At 39.6% G+C, this 20,807-nt stretch overlaps 1 protein-coding gene across 5 annotated transcripts in view; it reads right to left on the minus strand.

Moving 5' to 3' along the window:
- Positions 1 to 20,807, minus strand: part of ZC4H2 (zinc finger C4H2-type containing) — a 115,501-nt gene that overhangs the window by 59,373 nt on the left and 35,321 nt on the right. The window contains exon 1 of one of the 5 annotated variants that reach the window (XM_002831734.5): positions 1,860 to 2,079. The exons of 3 other annotated variants lie outside the window; for them this stretch is intronic. In XM_002831734.5, the coding sequence (XP_002831780.1) occupies positions 1,860 to 1,912 (53 nt within the window). In that variant the 5' untranslated portion in view covers positions 1,913 to 2,079. Of the gene's footprint in view, positions 1 to 1,859; positions 2,080 to 20,807 lie in introns of those variants that run through there. One more of the 5 variants, XM_009234926.3, reaches the window with a different exon arrangement.

Genomic DNA, 20,807 nt, shown 5'->3' on the forward strand with positions numbered 1-20,807 from the left:
TTTGATTAAAAGTTGGATACTCTGGATCTTACTTAAATCTTTTGTTGTAGCAGTCCTCTACCACTCTCTTGGATGGAAGAGGGACAGTAGAAGTCCAGTTTCTCCACTGTCTCTTGACATCCAGATTGGGGAGGGGCTGTTTGTTACTGCTGTTTAGAGGTGAAAGTTTGGCCTTCTCTCTGGGCCTATGCTGATTCCATCCTAGCTGGTTGAGGTAGAAACTCCTAGTTACCACTGGTAAGGGTAGAAGTCATGGTTCTCCATATGGTTTTCACTGGGAGAGGTCTATTTTCACTGAGTATTAAAGTCCTTGCTCACAACTGGTCTTTCTCTGGGCATGGGGTGGTGGTTCCTTTGAAGCTTGGTGAGAGTGGAAGTCTAGGCTCTCCATTTGCAAGCCTAAGCTTCTGACTAGCTGCATCGTTATTATCACAGCTGGCATTCTACTGTACTAAGGTGTCTCACTTTCTAGCTAGCTTCTGATGTTTTTGCAAAAAAAAAAAAATAAAAATAAAATAAAAAATAAAAAAAATTGCAACATATTCCCTTCTCCTTTCCAGACTTTGCCTGGGACATAGTGGGAAAAGGAATACCTTTGCGGGCAGACCAACAAAATGTGGCAATTTCAAGCTGTGTGGCTGTGGGAAAATCACTCAAATTCTGTGGGCCCCTATTTCCCCAGCTGTAAAGGAGGAGTGGGAAGCTCACAGGACTCGCTGAATGAGCAAAAGTAGGTCAAAGGGCCTGGCACACAGGGGCAGGAAGGGGCTCAATAAATGATAGTTCCTTTCTTTTACCTCTCTTGTAGAAAGAGAGATGCCACTCCTCAAGAAGAAGAAGAAACCAAGGTGCTTTACCTACCACCACTAATCACCATGTGTAGGTCTCATCCAGCACTCTAAGGGTTAAATCTCATGATCAAAGTCTTATTTCTTAAAGAAACACACTTGACATCTTCCACCTTGGGTTCTCAGAAAACACTCCAGGGAGAGAGCTTGACCCAGGCCACTCTCAGAGTGAGAGCAAAAGCCAAAGCAGGGGCTCACGCTGAGAAAGGGAGGTGAAGAAAGACCTTGTGCCAGCCCACACAGCCCGCCTGGCGCTATTGTGTTCTGAGCAAGGACAATATCATCGCTTTGCCAAAAGCTGCTCCAGGAGCAACCGGGTAGCGGACTCCACTTCGGCAACTCCCACTTTGCCAGCCCGCCTGTCACCTCCAGCTCCTCAGAGCAGCTGTCGCGATGCCACCATCAGCGCAGCGACAGCGTCCCCAGTCCCCATTGCTCCCATCCCCCTCCCAAGCGCGGGATAGGAAGGAAGAAAGTGGCGAGTGAGTGAAAGGAAAACGAGCGCGCGCCATTCTCCCAGCTCCGCCCGCTGAGATTCCTCTGCAACCCCCACTTGGCAGCCCCTGGTAGCAGCCACCAGCCCCGATGCGCTAGACTTGGCTCTCAAAAGCCTTTCCCGAACTCCAGGTTCTGAAGTTGAACAAGAGACTGGGAAAAAATCTCGATTCCTAAAGAGCAAGGAGCCAAAGACACCTTGGGGCACACAAGTACTTTTAAAAAACGTGTCCATGAATGCAGAGCCCTGACCTCCACCTCGAGAAGAATAAAACTGTCTTGGTAACAACCCCGTGTTTCTTCATCTTTGTTTTCTCAGTCACATCCGGCAAGAGGTCTCTCTCTCTCTCAACTCTCCTCAGCGCCCCTCCCATCCTCACCTCTCCGGCAAGTCTGTGGTGAATGGGCCCCTTTCCAGCTCCTCTAGACAAACAGCCCAACAATAGATAATTAGCCCTCTCCCGCAACGAAGGGTTGGTTGGAGAGGGGCAGGGAGGGGGACAACGTGACACTTACCTGATCTCTTTAATGCTTTCCAATTTGCACATGATTTCTTGCTCATCTGCCATACTTTTCGCTGTCAATTTCACGTCCCGAGAGATGTACAAATACACCAGCCAAGGGATACAATAGACACAATGTAGCCACCTCCTCCGGGCTTGGGGCTATGAGCCTGTGCGGTAGGGGCTTGGAGAGGCCTGGGAGCTGTAGTCCGCAGCTTCAGGGCCAGCCAGGAAGCCCGGGGGCCTGTAGGACTACAACTCCCAGAAGGCCAAGTGAGACATGCCTGTTTCCCTTTCTGCAGCCACACTTTAAATCAATTTGTTATAGATAATTATGTCAAAGGTTGTGAAGAGTGCAAAGGAATGGGGATATTCGTCTGGCCCGTGTGTGGGAAAATGGGGAAAAAAAATACTCCTGAAGGCAATTGGAGAGATGAGAGACGTACCCATTCGCTCCCTTCGGGGGCCCTCGCACCTACCCACCCGCAAAAGATTAGCGGTAGTCGCTAATTACGCCTTGGGGATGGAAAGAAACCCTGCAGGGAAAGTAGCTTTGGAGATGTTGAATGTGCTAGCTGCTGCCTGGGGACCAGTAACTTTGGCATTCAATTTAGGGTGGGGCGGGGGTGGGGAAGAGGAGGATGGGAGGAGGGAGATGCTGCAAAAGCTGAGGGAAAGGAGAGTGGGAAGGAGAACCTTGTTACTTCCAGCTACTTACCCATTCAACAAACAATTACTTAAGCTCGGACTTTGCCAGTCAATGGAAGAAGTACCGTAGGAGTCACCGGGCAAGGCAGATAAATAAAAGCAAATCCTTGCCTTTGAGGAACAGAAGAGGCTGAAAATTTACCTATTAATTACAGTACAGTGTGGTGTCAAAATACGGGAATAGATAAGGTGTAACCTGTGCAGAGAAGATGTAAATAGGTCTCAAGAATGACTAAGAATTTGTCAGACCATAGAGGCAATGTTTCAGCTGAGATTCTTGCTGTTTTTGATGGCTTTATGTCATTGAACTTTCACTCCTCTATTCTTTCTCACCTACCCAATGTCACTGACCAAGATCCCCCAAATGCAAATTTCAGGGAACAAAGATCTGGCAGTGGAAGTAGGGGAGCCCCACTTTTCCCCTCTGCAAGTCCAAAAAACCCTAGTGTAAAAAATCCTATTATAAAAGCAGTCTAGTGTACATCTACTGCGTTTTCTTAGTTAACTTTCATCCACACCCTCCCCTCTTCTTCCATTCCCACCTCTTTGAGAGTGACCAGAACTGACTGTCTAGCTCCAATGACCTTCCATTTCTAACAGCCTCCTTTATATCACCAGAACTAAGTATGGGATTGAGTTTCCAAAAGGGCTGAGTCTTACCAGGTTCCCTGCACATCTTTCCCAGGCTGGGGTACTTTAGAACTACTCATAGGGCCCTTGTCCCCCTCATAGAGCTGTTTAATGATTAAATGAAAAGAGATAAGTTATGAGAAAGCACCTAGCACATTGGTTGAATTATAGTAGGCATTCATTACAGGTCAATATCCCTCATCCTTCTCACCACTTGCCCTAATTCTCAGAGTCATTTTGAGAACCCAAATTTGGGGATAATTCAGTGAATAGAAACAGGAGAGAAGCATGAAAAAACTATAAGTTGTCTTGATTTAGGCTTGAGAAGACAATGACAGAGGCTTCATTTAGAAATCTCAAAATGGGCAGGGCAGCATTTGATATGAAGGTTGTAGCCATTATTTCCCCTAAGTCTGGGGCAAAAATGTCTTCAATTATAGTAGAAGCATTAGAGGGATGATAACTTATAAAGCCACAATGACAGATAAGCAACCCCAAGGAAAAGATGGACAGATTCAACCGTATAAAAATGTACATTGAAAAATGACACTCATAAAATAAAAATGAAACAGATTGGGAAAATAAAAATAACTCATAAATCTTAGTAGTACCCCACCCAGGGGTTGGTTGCTTTGTAAACAATAGATCAAACCTTATGCCTATGAATGAAACATCTGGTATCTGCAAGTAAATGGATTGGGAGAGGAGTGGGAAGGCAGATGTCCTCTCCTGGGCCTTCAAAATCCCCTTGCATATATCACATATAATTGCCCAGCTTGACTTCCCAGATAGCCCTTCCTTTCCTAGCACAGGTGACAGTATGCATAGTGGTGAGGCACCCAGACTCTTCAGTCAGGCTGCCTGAGTTCACCTGTGGTCTCTACTATTTTTAGCTATCTGACTCAAGGGCAAATAACTTCCCCTCTACTCTTCCAATAATAAGATAAATCATATATCGTGTATGTTAGCACATAAAAATATATCTCAGCTTATATCATAAACTAGATCAAAAAATAGCATGTAGCTCTACGGAACACTATTCAAACATTTAACTTAAAAAAGTTTCACCTTCTAAATATTTAGATAAGCTTTTTGGGGAATAATTTGAATGATTTTGGGTTTCTTGAGGGAAAAAGAGTAATTGAAGAAACAAAGGAATTCAAGGAATGTCTTATTGACCCAACATTTCACTTCAACACGTTTATTAGTACCCTCCTTGTTTTCTTTGTTGAAATTTTAGATTCGGGGGTCCATGTGCTTGTTTGTTACATGGATATTATATGCATAATGGTGGGGGTTGAGCTTCTAGCATACCCATCACCAAAATATTGGACATTGTACCCAGCAGGCAGTTTTTCAACCTGCACCTCCTTCCCATCCTCCATGGTTTTTGAGTCTCCAGAGTCGATTTTCTCCACCTTTATGTCCATGTATACCCTTTGTTTAGCTTCCACTTATAAGGGAGAACATGTGATATTCTATTTTCTGCTCCTGTGTTAGTTCACTTAGGATAATGTAATCACCCAAGGGGTTCATCTTGCTCACTTCCCAGAAAAGCCAATGCATTGAGAACAGAAGGTTTTCACAATAGAAAAAGAGTTCGATAAATGCAAAGCCAGCTAAACAAGAGGACAAGAGTTTATTATTACTCAAATCAGCCTCCGTCAAAATTTAGAGGCTAGGGATTTTTAAGAACAGTTTGATGGGCAGACGGCTAGGGAATGGGGAATGCTGTTTGGTTGAATTAAGGATGAATTCATAAGGAGTCAAAGCTTGTTTTCTTGCACTGAGTCAGTTCCTGGGAGTTGGGGCACAAGACCAGATGAGCCAGTTTACTTGTCTGGGTGGCCCAGCTGGTCCATCAGAATGCAGGGTCTGAAAAACATCTCAGACACCAATATTAGGTTTTACAACAGTGATGTTATCTATAGGAGCAATTGGGGAGGCTAGCAATCTTGTGACCACTGGCTGCATGAATCCTGAGCCATTATTTCTTATCTTGTGGCTACTTAGTTTTACAAAACAGGCCTGATCCCCAAGCAAGAAGGGGATTTGTTTTGGGAAGGGGCTATTAGCATCTTTGTTTGTTAAACTACAAACTAAATTCCTCCCATAGTTACCTTGGCATATGCACAGGCATGAGCAAGGGCAACTTGGAGGTTAGAAGCAAAATGGAGTTGGCAGTTAGGTCAGATTTCTTTCACTATTAGAGTTTTCATATGTCAGATTTTCCTCACTGTCACAATGTTCACAAAGCTGGTTTCAATAATGGCCTCCAACTCCATCCATGTTGCTGCAAAGAACATGATTTTGTTATTTTATAGCTACATAGTATTCCATGGTGTATATATACCACATTTTCTTTATCCAATCAACTGTTGGTAGACACTTAGGTTGGTTCCATGACTTTGCTGTTGTAAATAGTGCTGCAATAAACATATGAGTACAGGGATCTTTTTTGTTATAATGACTTCTTTTCCTTTGGATAGATACCCAATAGTGGGGTTGCTGGGTTGAATGGTAGTTCTGTTTTTAGTTCTTTGAGATATATCCGTACTGTTTTCCATAGCGGTTGAACTAATTTACATTCTCATCAACAGTGTATGACCATTCCCTTTTTTCCAACATCTGTTGTTTTTTGACTTTTTATTAAAAGCCATCTTGACTGGTGTAAGATAGTATCTCAGAGTAGTTTTAATTTGCATTTCTCCGAATATTTCTGATGTTGAAAATTTCTTCATATGCTTGTTTGCTGTTTGTATGTCTTCTTTTGAGAAGACATGTCCTTTGCCTGCTGTCCTAGGGGCTGGAGATCCAGAGAAATAAGAACAGTTCCTGCTTTGGGGATGCTCATAGCTTATTTGGAGATGGGCCAGTAAATAAGCAATGACAATACAATGTGCACTGTGTTATAATGGAGGAGTGAATAGTAAACTCTGGGATAACGTAAGAGGGATTAAGAAACTCTACCAGGGAGAATCTGAAAGGGTTTTCCAGACAGGTGTTTTCAGAACTAGATCTGTTGTAGGCACCGTTAGAAACCTTGAATCAATTTTCCTATGGCAAGCAGAGGCATGCTAGTTGCTAGAGCCCACACTCCTCTAAGCCATCACATTTTGAGTAAAGGCTCCCTGAACATTTCTCCACTTGACCCTCTTACTTCCTCAGCTTATTTAACCCTATAAATGTTAGTGGGCATCAAAGCTGGAAAGGCTTCTCAGAAGACAGTTATATCCATGGTTTTCAAACTGGGTTTGGCAGAACTTTAAGATTTTAGAGTGAAGAGAAGCCACCCCTATTCCTTTTTTAACTAGAACGTAATTGGTATTATTTTCATATTTGGGGATTTTGTGGAAGATATTTTTCAATACAGTGATCTGTTGCTTAAAAAATATTTGAGAAGTGTCTGTTCATGTCCTTCGCCCACTTTTTGATGGGGTTGTTTGTTTTTTTCTTGTAAATTTGTTGGAGTTCATTGTAGATTCTGGATATTAGCCCTTTGTCAGATGAGTAGGTTGTGAAAATTTTCTCCCATTCTGTAGGTTGCCTGTTCACTCTGATGGTAGTTTCTTTTGCTGTGCAGAAGCTCTTGAGTTTAATTAGATCCCATTTGTCAATTTTGGCTTTTGTTGCCATTGCTTTTGGTGTTTTAGACATGAAGTCCTTGCCCATGCCTATGTCCTGAATGGTAATGCCTAGGTTTTCTTCTAGGGTTTTTATGGTTTTAGGTCTAACGTTTAAGTTTTTAATCCATCTTGAATTGATTTTTGTATAAGGTGTAAGGAAGGGATCCAGTTTCAGCTTTCTACATATGCCTAGCCAGTTTTTCCAGCACCATTTATTAAATAGGGAATCCTTTCCCCATTGCTTGTTTTTATCAGGTTTGTCGAAGATCAGATGGTTGTAGATACGCGGCATTATTTCTGAGGGCTCTGTTCTGTTCCATTGATCTATATCTCTGTTTTGGTACCAGTACCATGCTGTTTTGGTTACTGTAGCCTTGTAGTATAGTTTGAAGTCAGGTAGTGTGATGCCTCCAGCTTTGTTCTTTTGGCTTAGGATTGATTTGGCGATGCGGGCTCTTTTTTGGTTCCATATGAACTTTGAAGTAGTTTTTTCCAATTCTGTGAAGAAAGTCATTGGTAGCTTGATGGGGATGGCATTGAACAGACACTTCTCAAAAGAAGACATTTATGCAGCCAAAAAACACATGAAAAAATGCTCACCATCACTGGCCATCAGAGAAATGCAAATCAAAACCACAATGAGATACCATCTCACACCAGTTAGAATGGCAATCATTAAAAAGTCAGGAAACAACAGGTGCTGGAGAGGATGTGGAGAAATAGGAACACTTTTACACTGTTGGTGGGACTGTAAACTAGTTCAACCCTTGTGGAAGTCAGTGTGGCGATTCCTCAGGGATCTAGAACTAGAAATTCCATTCGACCCAGCCATCCCATTACTGGGTATATACCCAAAGGACTATAAATCATGCTGCTATAAAGACACATGTACACGTATGTTTATTGCAGCATTATTCACAATAGGAAAGACTTGGAACCAACCCAAATGTCCAACAATTATAGACTGGATTAAGAAAATGTGGCACATATACACCATGGAATACTATGCAGCCATAAAAAATGATGAGTTCATGTCTTTTGTAGGGACATGGATGAAATTGGAAATCATCATTCTCAGTAAACTATCGCAAGAACAAAAAACCAAGCACCGCATATTCTCACTCATAGGTGGGAACTGAACAATGAGAACACATGGACACAGGAAGGGGATCATCACACTCTGGGGACTGTTGTGGGGTGGGGGGAGGGGGGAGGGATAGCATTGGGAGATATACCTAATGCTAGATGATGAGTTAGTGGGTGCAGTGCACCAGCATGGCACATGTATACATATGTAACTAACCTGCACATTGTGCACATGTACCCTAAAACCTAAAGTATAATAATAATAAATTAAAAAAATATAAAAAAATAAAAAAAAGAAATGTCACCATAAAAATATATATATATATTAAAAAGAACACACTGTAGAAATAATTTCAATGTTCTAAGACAAAATAATTTTGAACCTAAATTCTATATGCAATCAACTATTTAAATATTATGACAAAATAAAAACATGTTCAGACTGCAAAAAAAAAAAAAATTGAAAAAGTGATTTATTCCAATTTGTCCTTATTTTAAAGACAGAAAAACAGGATCAAAGTAAGCAAGGCTTGGCCAAAGATCAAAGAAATGCAACAAGAAAAAAAGTGCTATTAAGACAAACATGCCTATCCTTTACTTGTCAAAGACAGCCTTTTGGTCTATTAGTCCTCCAGTCCCAAGCTAGATGCTCTGCCTTCCATGTTTCAAGATGTGGCCTGGTATAGCTTTATTAGCAGTGGCAAGCCAGGTCAAGCTAAAAGCGGCCAAAATCTAAGGCCAGATCCCCCCATCTCCCTGCTACTACATGCTGACATTGGAGTTAGTGAGTGAGGAGGGAAGACTCAGGCTCCAGGTATAAAGCTGGACTACAGTATATTAAGTGGCAAGCCACAGTTCAGGGAGCCAGTGGAGTGTGACATAAATTAGTAGGGGCATCCCAAGAGGTAGGAGATGCAGAACAAGAAGGGCTCCAAGGCAGTCCATGTTTTGAAGGTCCCAGTGGGCAGTTGGCTCCAAGATGGTGTGTCCATGGAAACAGGGGTTCCAGCTACCAGACTTCAGGTAGTCTCCAAGATGGAAGCAATGGAGGAAGGTAGACAGATTGTCCAGTGAGAGAAAAGCAGGTCTTCATTTTAGACGACCTGGTGACCTGGACAGCAAATTGGGGCATAAAGAACAAGGCAGGAGCCTAATGATAAAGACTGGGACAAAATGTCAATTATCTCCAAATTGACATACAAGTTTAATGGAAACTGATATCAAAATCCAGAAATATTTTCTGTAGACACAGACAAGATAGTTCTTTTTTTTTTTTTGAGATGGAGTCTCACTCTGTCGTCCAGGCTGCAGTGCAGTGGTGCAATCTAGGCAAACTGCAAGCTCTGCCTCCCGGGTTCACGCCATTCTCTTGCCTCAGCCTCCCGAGTAGCTGGGACTACAGGCGCCCGCCACCAAGCCCGGCTAATTTTTTTGTATTTTTAGTAGAGACAGGGTTTCAATGTGTTAGCTAGAATGGTCTCAATCTCCTGACCTCGTGATCCACCCGTCTCAGCTTCCCAAAGTGCCGGGATTACAGGCATGAGCCACCGCGCCTGGCCGACACAGACAAGATAGTTCTAAAATTTATATAGAAAGGCAAGGGAACTGAAATAGCTAAAAACAATTTTGAAAGAGAATAAACTGGGATAAATCATTCTACCTGATGTCAACATTTATTAGATAGCTACAGTAATCAAGGCTGTGTAGTATTGGTGGTGGAACAGACATATGGATCAATGGAACAGAATACAGGACCCGGACATAGACTCACATATATATGCCAAACTGGTTTACTGTTTTTTTTTTTTTTTTTTTCCACAAAGGTGAAAGGATGATCTTTTCAACAAATCATGGTGGAGAAAGTGAGTATCTGTTAGGAAAAAAAATTTTACTCAAAAGACCTCACATCTTATGCAAAAATTAACTCAGAATGGATGATGGATTTAAATGTAAAATGTAAACCTATAAAACTTTTAGAAAAAAAAAGGAGAAAACCTTTTGGATCTAGGACTAAGCAAAGGATTTTTTTTGTTTTGGACTCATCTCAAAATTATCACCTCTGAATTCTTTTTTTTATTATTATACTTTAAGTTTTAGGGTACGTGTGCACAACGTGCAGGTTTGTTGCAGGTTTGTTACATATGTATACGTGTGCCCTGTTGGTGTGCTGCACCCATTAACTCGTCATTTAACATTAGGTATATCCCCTAATGCTATCCCTCCTCCCTCCCCCCACCCCACAACAGGCCCCATGGTGTGATGTTCCCCTTCCTGTGTCCGTGTGTTCTCATTGTTCAATTCCCACCTATGAGTGAGAACATGTGGTGTTTGGTTTTCTGTCCTTGTGATAGTTTGCTCAGAATGATGGTTTCCGGCTTCATCCATGTCCCTACAAAGGACATGAACTCATCCTTTTTCATGGCTGCATAGTATTCCATGGTGCATATGTGCCACGTTTTCTTAATCCACTCTATCATTGTTGGACATTTGGTTTGGTTCCAAGTCTTTGCTATTCTGAATAATGTCGCAATAAACATACCTGTGCATGTGTCTTTATAGCAGCATGATTTATAATCCTTCAGGTATATACCCAGTAATGGGATGGCTGGGTCAAATGGTATTTCTAGTTCTAGATCCCTGAGGAATCATCACACTGACTTCCACAATGGTTGAACTAGTTTACAGTCCCACCAACAGTGTAAAAGTGTTCCTATTTCTCCACATCCTCTCCAGCACCTGTTGTTTCCTGACTTTTTAATGATCACCATTCTAACTGGTGTGAGATGGTATCTCACTGTGGTTTTGATTTGCATTTCTCCGATGGCCAGTGATGATGAGCATTTTTTCATGTGTCTTTTGGCTGCATAAATGTCTTCTTTTGAGAAGTGTCTGTTCATATCCTTTGCCCACTTTTTCATGGGGTTGTTTTTGTCTTGTAAATTTGTTTGAGTTCATTGTAGATTCTGGATATTAGCCCTTGAGTAGATTGCAAAAGTTTTCTCCCATTCTGTAGGTTGCCTGTTCACTCTGATGGTAGTTTCTTTTGCTGTGCAGAAGCTCTTTAGTTTAATCAGATCCCATTTGTCAATTTTGGCTTTTGTTGCCATTGCTTTTGGTGTTTTAGACATGAAGTCCTTGTCCATGCCTACGTCCTGAATGGTATTGCCTAGGTTTTCTTCTAGGGTTTTTATGGTTTTAGGTATAACATTTAGGTCTTTAATCCATCTTGAATTAATTTTTGTATCAGGTGTAAGGAAGGGATCCAGTTTTAGCTTTCTACATATGCCTAGCCAGTTTTCCCAGCACCATTTATTAAATAAGGAATCCTTTCCTCGTTTCTTGTTTTTGTCAGGTTTGTCAAAGATCAGATAGTTGTAGATATGTGGCATTATTTCTGAGGGCTCTGTTCTGTTCCATTGGTCTATATCTCTGTTTTGGTACCAGTACCATGCTGTTTTGGTTACTGTAGCCTTGTAGTATAGTTTGAAGTCAGGTAGCATGATGCCTCCAGCTTTGTTCTTTTGGCTTAGGATTGACTTGGCAATGTGGGCTCTTTTTTGGTTCCATATGAACTTTAAAGTAGTTTTTTCCAATTCTGTGAAGAAAGTCATTGGTAGCTTGATGGGGATAACATTGAATCTATAAATTACCTTGGGCAGTATGGCCATTTTCACGATATTGATTCTTGCTATCCATGAGCATGGAATTTTCTTCCATTTGTTTGTATCCTCTTTTATTTCATTGAGCAGTGGTTTGTAGTTCTCCTTGAAGAGGTCCTTCATGTCCCTTGTAATTTGGATTCCTAGGTATTTTATTCTCTTCGAAGCAATTGTGAATGGGAGTTAATTTGACACCAAAAGCATAATCCATAAAAGGAAAAGCTGATAAAATGGACTTTATCAAAATTGAAATTTTTTTCTGTGTGAAAGAAGATGAAAATACAAGGTATACACTAGGAGAAAATATTTGAAAACTACATATTCAACAAAAGACTAGCATCTAAAATATATTAAGAACCCTCAAAGTTCAACAGTAAAAACTTAATACAATTTAAACAATTGTCAAAAGATATGAAGAAACATTTCACTGAAGAGGTTATACAGATGGTAACTACATGAAAATTTCTTCAAAGTCATTAGCCATTTGGGAAATGCGAATTAAGACCACAATGCAATATTGCTATAACCTATCAGAAAGACTAAAATAAAAAAATGGTGACAATACCAAATGCTGGCAAAGATACAGAGAAACGGAGTCACTCATACATTGCAGGTGAGCATGCACAATGGTACAACCATTATGGACAATGGTTTGTCAGTTTTGTATTTTTAAAAGAGAAACATGGAACTACCACATGACCTAGTAATTGCAATCCTGGACATTTACCCCAGAAAAAAAGTGAAAATTTATGTTTACAACAAATCTATACATATTTATAGTAGTTTTATTTATAATAGCCCAAAACTGAAAACAACCCATATGTTCTTCAGCAGGTGAATGTTTAAACAAATTGGTATATCCATACCATGGAATACTCCTCAACAATAAAGAAAACTATTGATACATCTGTGGGTGAATCTCCAGATAATTATGCTGAGTAAAAAAATGTCAATCCCTAAAGGTTACATACAATATGATTCTATTCATGTAACATTCTGGGAATGACAAAATCATAGAAATGGGAAACAGATTTGTGGTTACCAGAGGTTACAGAGGGAATGGTAGTGGGAGGGAAGTAGGTGTGGCTATAAAAGGGCAATATGAGGGTTCCTTGTGCTGGTGGAAATGTTCTGTATCTTGATTATATTCACGTCAATATCTTCTCTGTGGTATTGTACTATAGTTCTGCAAGGGGTTACTATTGGGGAAAACAGAGTAAAATTTACATGAGATCTATCTGTATCATTTTTCTGCAACTGCATGTGAATCTATAATAAAAATAACAAGTTAACTAAGAAAAAATATTGTTTATCTTGATTACTGAGATTTTCAGCATTCCCTTAAAATTATGCTCAAGGCAACTACCTCCACTCACCTCACTCTAGCTTCAGCCCTGTTCCTTCTCTTTCTGTATCTCCAGGGCCTAGTATAGACCCAGCCCTCAGTGAATTAATGCTGTACAGATGGGGAGTTAACGGCTTCCCCTCAGATGAATTATTACCAGTCATACTATGCTCACAGAGAGAAACAATATGCCTTCTCTCCTCCTCCCCAATTTCTTTCTTTCCACTCTGGTGTTAATGATCAACTTTCAACATTTTTGAGGCTGTCTGAATTCAGTTTGGGAGCCCAAATATATCAGCAATCTTCTACCTTTTTCAGAGGCACATAGGGGCAAAGACTACACTGAAAGGATCCTAGACCAGGCATTGAAAATCCTAGTATTCAATGTAGGCTTAACAACTCATTGGATGTGGGACCTTGGACAAGGCACTTTACTTCTTGGAGCCTCAGTTTCCCATCTGCAAAAATGGGAAAATAATAATGTCTTCCTGTGAAGAAAGTATCATTACCTGGAAAATTCAGTATAGCTGAAAGATCTGAATATTCATTTTAAATCTCCCTATCTCTGCGAAATTAAGATAAAAGAGGGAAGGTAAGAGAAGATGTAATGGTGATTGTATAAGAGTTTATTTAGGCGTCTGGTGCTACATTGTCACAGTTATCTCCACTAGACCTTGAAGATCATCCCAGTGGTCAATACTGGTTAAGCATAGGACTTATCAGTGGTTGAAAGGCTCAAATTTATTTCTATTTTTTAAGAATCCTGACATATTACAAAGTGGAGGGGTGCAGTGGTGAGAGCCTGTAAATCCAACTACTCGGGAGGCTGAGGCAGGAGGAGTATTTGAACCTAGAAGTTCAAGACCAGGCTGAGAAACATAGCGTGACCCTGTCTCAAAATGAAACAAACAAAACTATTCTCACAGCTTGCCAGGAGTGAAAGAAAAGAAGTAGAAACACTAGCAGTTCCTCAACAAGTTAAACATAGAATTACCCATATGATTCATTAATTCTATTCCTAGGTATATACCCAAGAGAAATAAAAACATAAATCCACACAAAAACTTGTATGTGAATGTTCATAGCAGCATTAACCTTAAGAGCCCAAAAAGTAGAAATGAACCCAAATACCCATCAGTTGATGCGTGGATAAATAAGGTGTGGTCTGTCTTTACAATGAAACATTATTCATCCATAAAACAAATGAAGTATTGATCACATGCTAAAGCAAATGAACCTTGAAAATATGATGTTAAGTAAAAGTCAGACACAAAGAACTATATGTTTATGATTCCATTCATGTGAAATATACAGTATAGGCAAGTACATAGAGACAGAGAGTAAATTAATGGTTGCCAGGGGCTGCAGGGAGGAAAAAATGGGGAGTGACTTCTTAATGGGTATGAGGTATGAAAATGTTCAAGAATTAGATAGTCATGATGGTTCCAAAACATTGAAAATGTACTAAATTATACACTTAAAACATAACTGTATATTTTTATTGGTGAAATTTATGGTGAGTTATATCTTCATAAAAATGTCAAACCATGCCTTATTTCAGTGACAATATAAACCCTTCAGTCTCAACTTAAGACCTTTCATAAATGAGACATTCAGAGCAAATGGGCATTCTTGTTCACCTTCCCCTCCTTACTCCAATCTCTGACAGGCTCAGATTAAACATCCCTCAATCTATGTCATCTACACATCTGCTAAGATTGTAGCTGAATCCACTAATGCCCACATCCAGGCTCAAATATGCTCCAGTTTATAAGCTCATCAGCAAGCGTTATAATAACCTTTGCCCACTGCCTTGTGGGGTTCAGAATTTATTCACATTCTCAAACTTGGGTTTGGGATCATCCCTCACAATAGCTGAATTCCCCAAGCTTCCTTTATCCCAAGCATACCCAGAATTCAGTTATCCCAGGGACCAGAACTAGTCATGTTGGTACGTCATTCTCTAACTCTGACTTGTCTGCTCTGCCTCATGGTGTGCCCAGTCTTCAGGGCTAGATTTCTGCTTTTTTCCCATCTTTTGTGCTGATGGTATACTGTGGTTGATACCGCCAAGTTCCATTCCCTCTTTCCCTCCCACACATACCAAGCACTATCAAGGCTCATCGTTCTCCATCCTGCTTTCACTGTCTGCCAACACCTTTACTTAAGACAGATCTAATCCTTGCACCTCCTGGATGCAGACTGTGTCCTGGAGCAGAATCTTCCAAAATCCCAGGTCCTACTTCCTTGGTGATTCCTGAGTATTTCACAGGAATCTGGATCCTTGGCTGCCTGACACACCTACTAGAAAGCTAAACTTAGTGATGTCACATCAGGTATTGGACCCCGGTCCTGGGCCACTTCACTGTGCTCTCATTAGCCAACTTCTGCAAGCAAGGCTGTTGCATCCTTCACCATAGAGTTGCAAGATTTAGCAAATATACAAGATGCCCAGTTAAATTTGAATTTCAGATAAACATCAAATACTTTTTTTGTACAAGTATGTGTCATGCAAAATTTCAGACATATTAGGTTTTTTTGTTTATATAAAGTTCAAATTTAACAGCCATCTTGTATTTTATTTGACAACATTCCCCCAGTGGAGATGGCATCAGTTTAGCCACCTCTTCCCTTCAAGCTCCCTGTCTTGGTGTTATCACCCTGCCATTCGTGTGTTGTCTGATTTATTGATTTTAGTTCTTAATCTCAGGTTTCCTAGTTGCTATGACCTGAGTCTTTGTGTCCCCCTAAAAAAATTATGTTAAAATCCTAACACCCAAGATGATGGTATTAGTAGCTGCGTCCTTTCTGAGGTGATTAGGTCATCGTTCTTATAAAGGAGGCCAGAGAGAGGTTCATTCCCCCTCTGCCATGTAAAGTTACAGTGAGAAGACAGCCATCTATGAGGAAGCAGGCCCTCACTAGACATGGAATCTGCTAGTGCCTTGATCTTGGATTTCTCAGCCTCCAGAACCGCAATAAGCAAATTTCTGTTGTTAATGAGGCACCCAGCTTATGGTACTTTGTTATAACAGTGCAAATGGAATAAGACTCTACTTATTGCTAAGGGTCTTTCTCTACCCTACTCCCCCAGAGCCTCCCCTCCTCTTCATTTTAAACCTGCCAACTCTTTATTTCAGAATAATAAGAAGAAACGTTTGAGCACTTATGTGCAAACACTCTGCTTGGTGCTTTTCCTGCAGTCTTTCATTTCATCCTCAAGGCAGTTATTAGTTCAACTCTCGTTTTACAGATGAGGAAACTCAGATGCAAATAGGTGAAGTAAATTTGCCAAAACCACTTACTAAATGGCAGAATCAAGATCCTACTTAGGTGTATTTTCACGTGTCCAAGATAATTATTTCCCATTAAAAAGGTCTATATCAGAATTTTAAAATGTTTGTGTCTCCACTTAAAAAAATGCCTGAAGTATTTTATTTTGCCAGTTATGGAAACATAACTTCACTTTTGCATGATGATTCATCATTAAATAATAAGTAACTTTCATTGAGTGATTAATACAGCCTAGGCACAGTTAACTCTTTACAGGTATTATTAGTATGATTCTCACAACAATGCTATGAATTAGGCTCTATTATTATTCTCATTTTTAAAGTGGCAGAAACAGAGTCACAGAGAGGTAATGTAACTAGTCAAGGTCACCAAGTTCATAAGTGACACAGCAAGGGTCAAAGCCAGGCAATCTGACTACAGAGCTCATGTGTTGACCACTATGCAATACTTTATATAAACAAGACAAATAAAACGTTATTATATCTATATTGTTCAAATTAGGATATTCTTAGGGATCCATGAAAAGTTTTGCTTTATATTATTCAAGTTTCAGGAACCCTGCACTCTTTTTTTACTTCCAATTTGTTCCTGTTAACTTTACCATTTACAGCCTATGAACTTCATGGTTGAAAGTCAGGTTCAGGAATTCATTTCACAATCATGAATTATTATCTGTGATATACTTTTTGTGCTCTGCTTGGCTTTTTTATTTACTGAAGCAACATTGTGGAGTTAAAGCAACAGAATTTCAACAAATACTTATGGTAGATTCTTTAACAGTTTAAAGGTGGCCCAGTAGTAGGTGAAAATATTAGAATCTTAACCCTAGTCCCTTATTTGTCTCTCACCTTCTTCCACAAAAAGAATTTCATGCAGTTTACAAAGATACACACATTGCAAAACCAACAAACAAAAAAACAAAGAAAATGAAAGAGTAAAGAGGGACAAATGGGAAATAAAAGCGTAAAGTAAGATACATACAGAAGTAGAACTAGAAAACAAAATCTTACATAACTGCTAGTGGTAGCCACAAATCTATCTCAGAGCTTCTTAACAGCCAAAGTCAGAAGGAAATTACAAAATCAGTCATGCTTTTCTAGGATTCATGGGGAAAAAAGCAAATCAGTTTCACAGAATCCCCTTGTCGTTTAAAAAAAAAAAAAAAAGATTTTCTAGGTAACATCAGGAAAATGGCAGAGTAAACAACTCCATTCCCATCCCTTTACAGGAATATTTAAAAAGAAGCAGAAACTGTCAGAATCAACTTTATCAGGCTCCCAAAAAGAGTGGTTTATAGTAGCTGAGAACATGCCAAATCAAGAAAAAGGCAACTTTAAAATGGTAGGATATCTTGTGATGTTTTTACTTGCCTTTGCCCCACTGCCTCTCAAGCTTAGCAGTGGTCTTTTGTTTTGTTTTGTTGAGATGGGGTCTCACTCTGTCACTCAGGCTGGAGTACAGTCTATGCCTCACTTCATCCTATGCCTCCTGGGCTAAAGTGATCCTCCCACCTCAGCTTCCCCAGTAGCTGGGACCACAGGCATGTGACACCACGCCTGGCTAATTTTTGTATTTTTGGTAGAGACTGGGTTTCGCCATATTGCCCAGGCTGGTCTCGAACTCCTGAGCTCAAGCCATCCACCTGCCTTGGCCTCCCAAAGTGCTGGGATTACAGGCGTGAGCCACTACATCAGGCCTTAGGTACACTTAGCTACATCTTGAAGATGGCAGCTACACTCTAAGTGTGGAACACTGGACTCTGGTTCTGGAAGAAGCATAGCAGACCTCACATGCAAACTATTTTCTAACTGTCTGGGGGCTGCCTGAAGGAATGATGCAAGGTGCTATTTTCTGTTTTACCTACCTTGGAATCCACTCAGGGCAGAAAACTTGTGAGCATTGCTTAAAAATATCGTAAAGCAAGGCAAATAAATAACACGAAGATGCTTGAGGCAAAAGATTAGCAATGAAATATGCAACAGGTCTGGGAGAAAAATCTGGGAGTGTTTGCTTGGGAAATCAGGGCATTCAAAGTATCTGTATATGAAATAATTTACAGAGCCACACTTATGCCCAAGACAAGATGCATACTCAGAAAAAACCTGATAAGAGCACAGATTTCCACTGTGGGCTGATCCCTAGGCTCAGTGTTCAAAGGCTAAGATCAGGCTAAGTGATGAAGGAGCAGCCCAGCATAAAGAAAACTTGTAAAGACAGAAATGGGTGAATTTTTTGTTTGTTTGTTTTAGCTCCTGGAATTCAAGGAAATATGTCAAAACCATAGGTGAACACAAGCTCAGAAACAGAAACTACAGTAACCACAGACAAGAAATAGAGTATCTGCAAAAATAGGAAAAGTAATGAAACAGGCTATTACAGTGTTAAAAAAAAAACCCACCCAACTCTGAGAAAGAGAAATAATCAGATTTCCAGAGTTACCATATTATAATATTCAAATGTCCAGTTTTCAACAAAAAAGCACAAGGCATAAAAAATAAACAGGAAAAGAAGACTTATTCAAAAAGAAAATAAACAGACAGAAACCATCCCTGAGGAAGCAACAAAGACTTTAACATAACTGTCATAAATATGCTAAAAGAGCTAAAGGAAACCATGAGCAATGAACTAAAGGAAATCAGTAAACAATGTATGAACAAAATTAAAATATTCATATAGGAATATTAATTTTAAAAAGGAACCAAACAGATTTTTAAGCTGAAAAGTATAATAACTGAAATAAAAAAAATTGAGTACAGGGGTTCAGTAGCAAATTTGAGCAGGCAGAAGTCAGAATCAGCAAACCTGAAGATAGGACAACTGGAAGTACCCAGTCCTAAGAACCACAAACAGAAAATAATAGAGAAAAGTGAATAGAGCCTAAGGGACCTGTGGTACACCATTAAGTGGACCAACATACAAATTTGGGAATCCAAGAATGAAAAAAAGAGAGAGAGAGAAATGGTAAAAATAATATTTCAAGAAATAATGACTGAATACTTCCAAAATTTGATGAAAGGCATGATTCTATACATCCCATAAGCGCAACAAATTCCAAATATGATAAATTCAAAGTGATACAAACTGACACATACTGTAATCAAATTGTTGAAAGCCAAAGACAAAGAGATAATCTTGAAAGCAACAAGAGAAAAGCAACTCATTCTGTATATGGGATCCTCAATAAAATTAACAGCTGATTCTCATCAGAAACCATGGAGGCCAAAAGGCAGTGGGAAAACATATTTAAAGTGCTAAAAGAAAAAATTGTGAATCAAGAATTTTATATTTGACAAAACTATACTTTAAGGATGATGGCACTATCAAGACACACCCAGATGAACAAAAGGTGAGGGAATTCATTAACACTGGACCACCCCTATGAGAAAACATATAGGAAGTCCTTTAGGTTGAAATTAAAGAAAACTAGGCAGTAACTCATATGAAGAAATAAAGATTTCTGGTAAAGGTAAACAAACAGGCAAATCTAACAGTCAGTAATATCGTATTTTTGGTTTCTAACACTTCTTTTTATTTTCTACATGATTTAAGAGACAAACTCGTAAAAAGAATTATAAGTCTCTTATTGGTCACACAATATACATAGAAGTAATTTGTGACAACAATATAAAGTGTGGGGCAAAGATATATAGTGGCATTTTTTTTTTTTTGAGACAAGGTCTTGACTTATTGCCCAGGATGGAGTGCAGTGGCACAATCACAGCTCATTGCAGCCTCGATGACCTAGGTGCGGGTGTTCTTCCCACCTCAGCCTTCTGAGTAGCTGGGACTACAGGCATGGCAGGACCACACCACCATGGCTGGCTAATATATATATATTCTTTTTTGGCAGAGATAGGGGTTTTGCCATATTGCTCAGGCTAGTCTTAAACTCCAGGGTTCAAGCAATCTGCCTGGATCAGCCTTCCAAAATGCTGAGATTACAGGTGTGAGCAACCATGCCTAGCCAAGTAGCATTTTTTGTAGGCTATTAAAGTTAAATTAGTATCAATTCAAACTAAATTGTTATAAATTTAGGTTGATAAATGTAATCTACATGGTAACCATAAAATATCTAAAAGTATAAACAAGAGGGAATGAGAAGGCAATAGAAACAGTGCATGCAAAAAAGTCAACTAAACACACAGAAAAGGCAGTAATGGAGGAAATGAGGGACAAAAAAGATATAAGACATACAGAAAGCAAATAGCAAAATGGCAGAAGTAAACACAAAATATAAATAAACTCTCAATGAAAAGGCAGAGATTGGCAGAATGTATTTACAAACATGATTCAATTATATGCTGTCTACAAGAGAATTCCTTTAGACCTAAACATGCAACCATACTGAAAATGAAAAGATGGAAAATATATTCCATCCAAATAATATCCAAAAGAGAGCTGGTGTGGCTATACTAATGTCAGACAAAATAGACAAAAATATTTCTATTATAAGAGAAAAACTAGGATATTATACATTGAGAAAAAGGTCAGAAACATATTCCAATTATAAACATATCCACACCAAACAATAGAACCTCAAAACATATGAAGCAAACACTGACAGACTGGCTAAATTTGTGGCCTAACATATCATCTATCCTCAAAAATATATG

This window comes from Pongo abelii, chromosome X (assembly GCF_028885655.2).
Source record: "Pongo abelii isolate AG06213 chromosome X, NHGRI_mPonAbe1-v2.0_pri, whole genome shotgun sequence".
NCBI lineage: Eukaryota > Metazoa > Chordata > Mammalia > Primates > Hominidae > Pongo > Pongo abelii.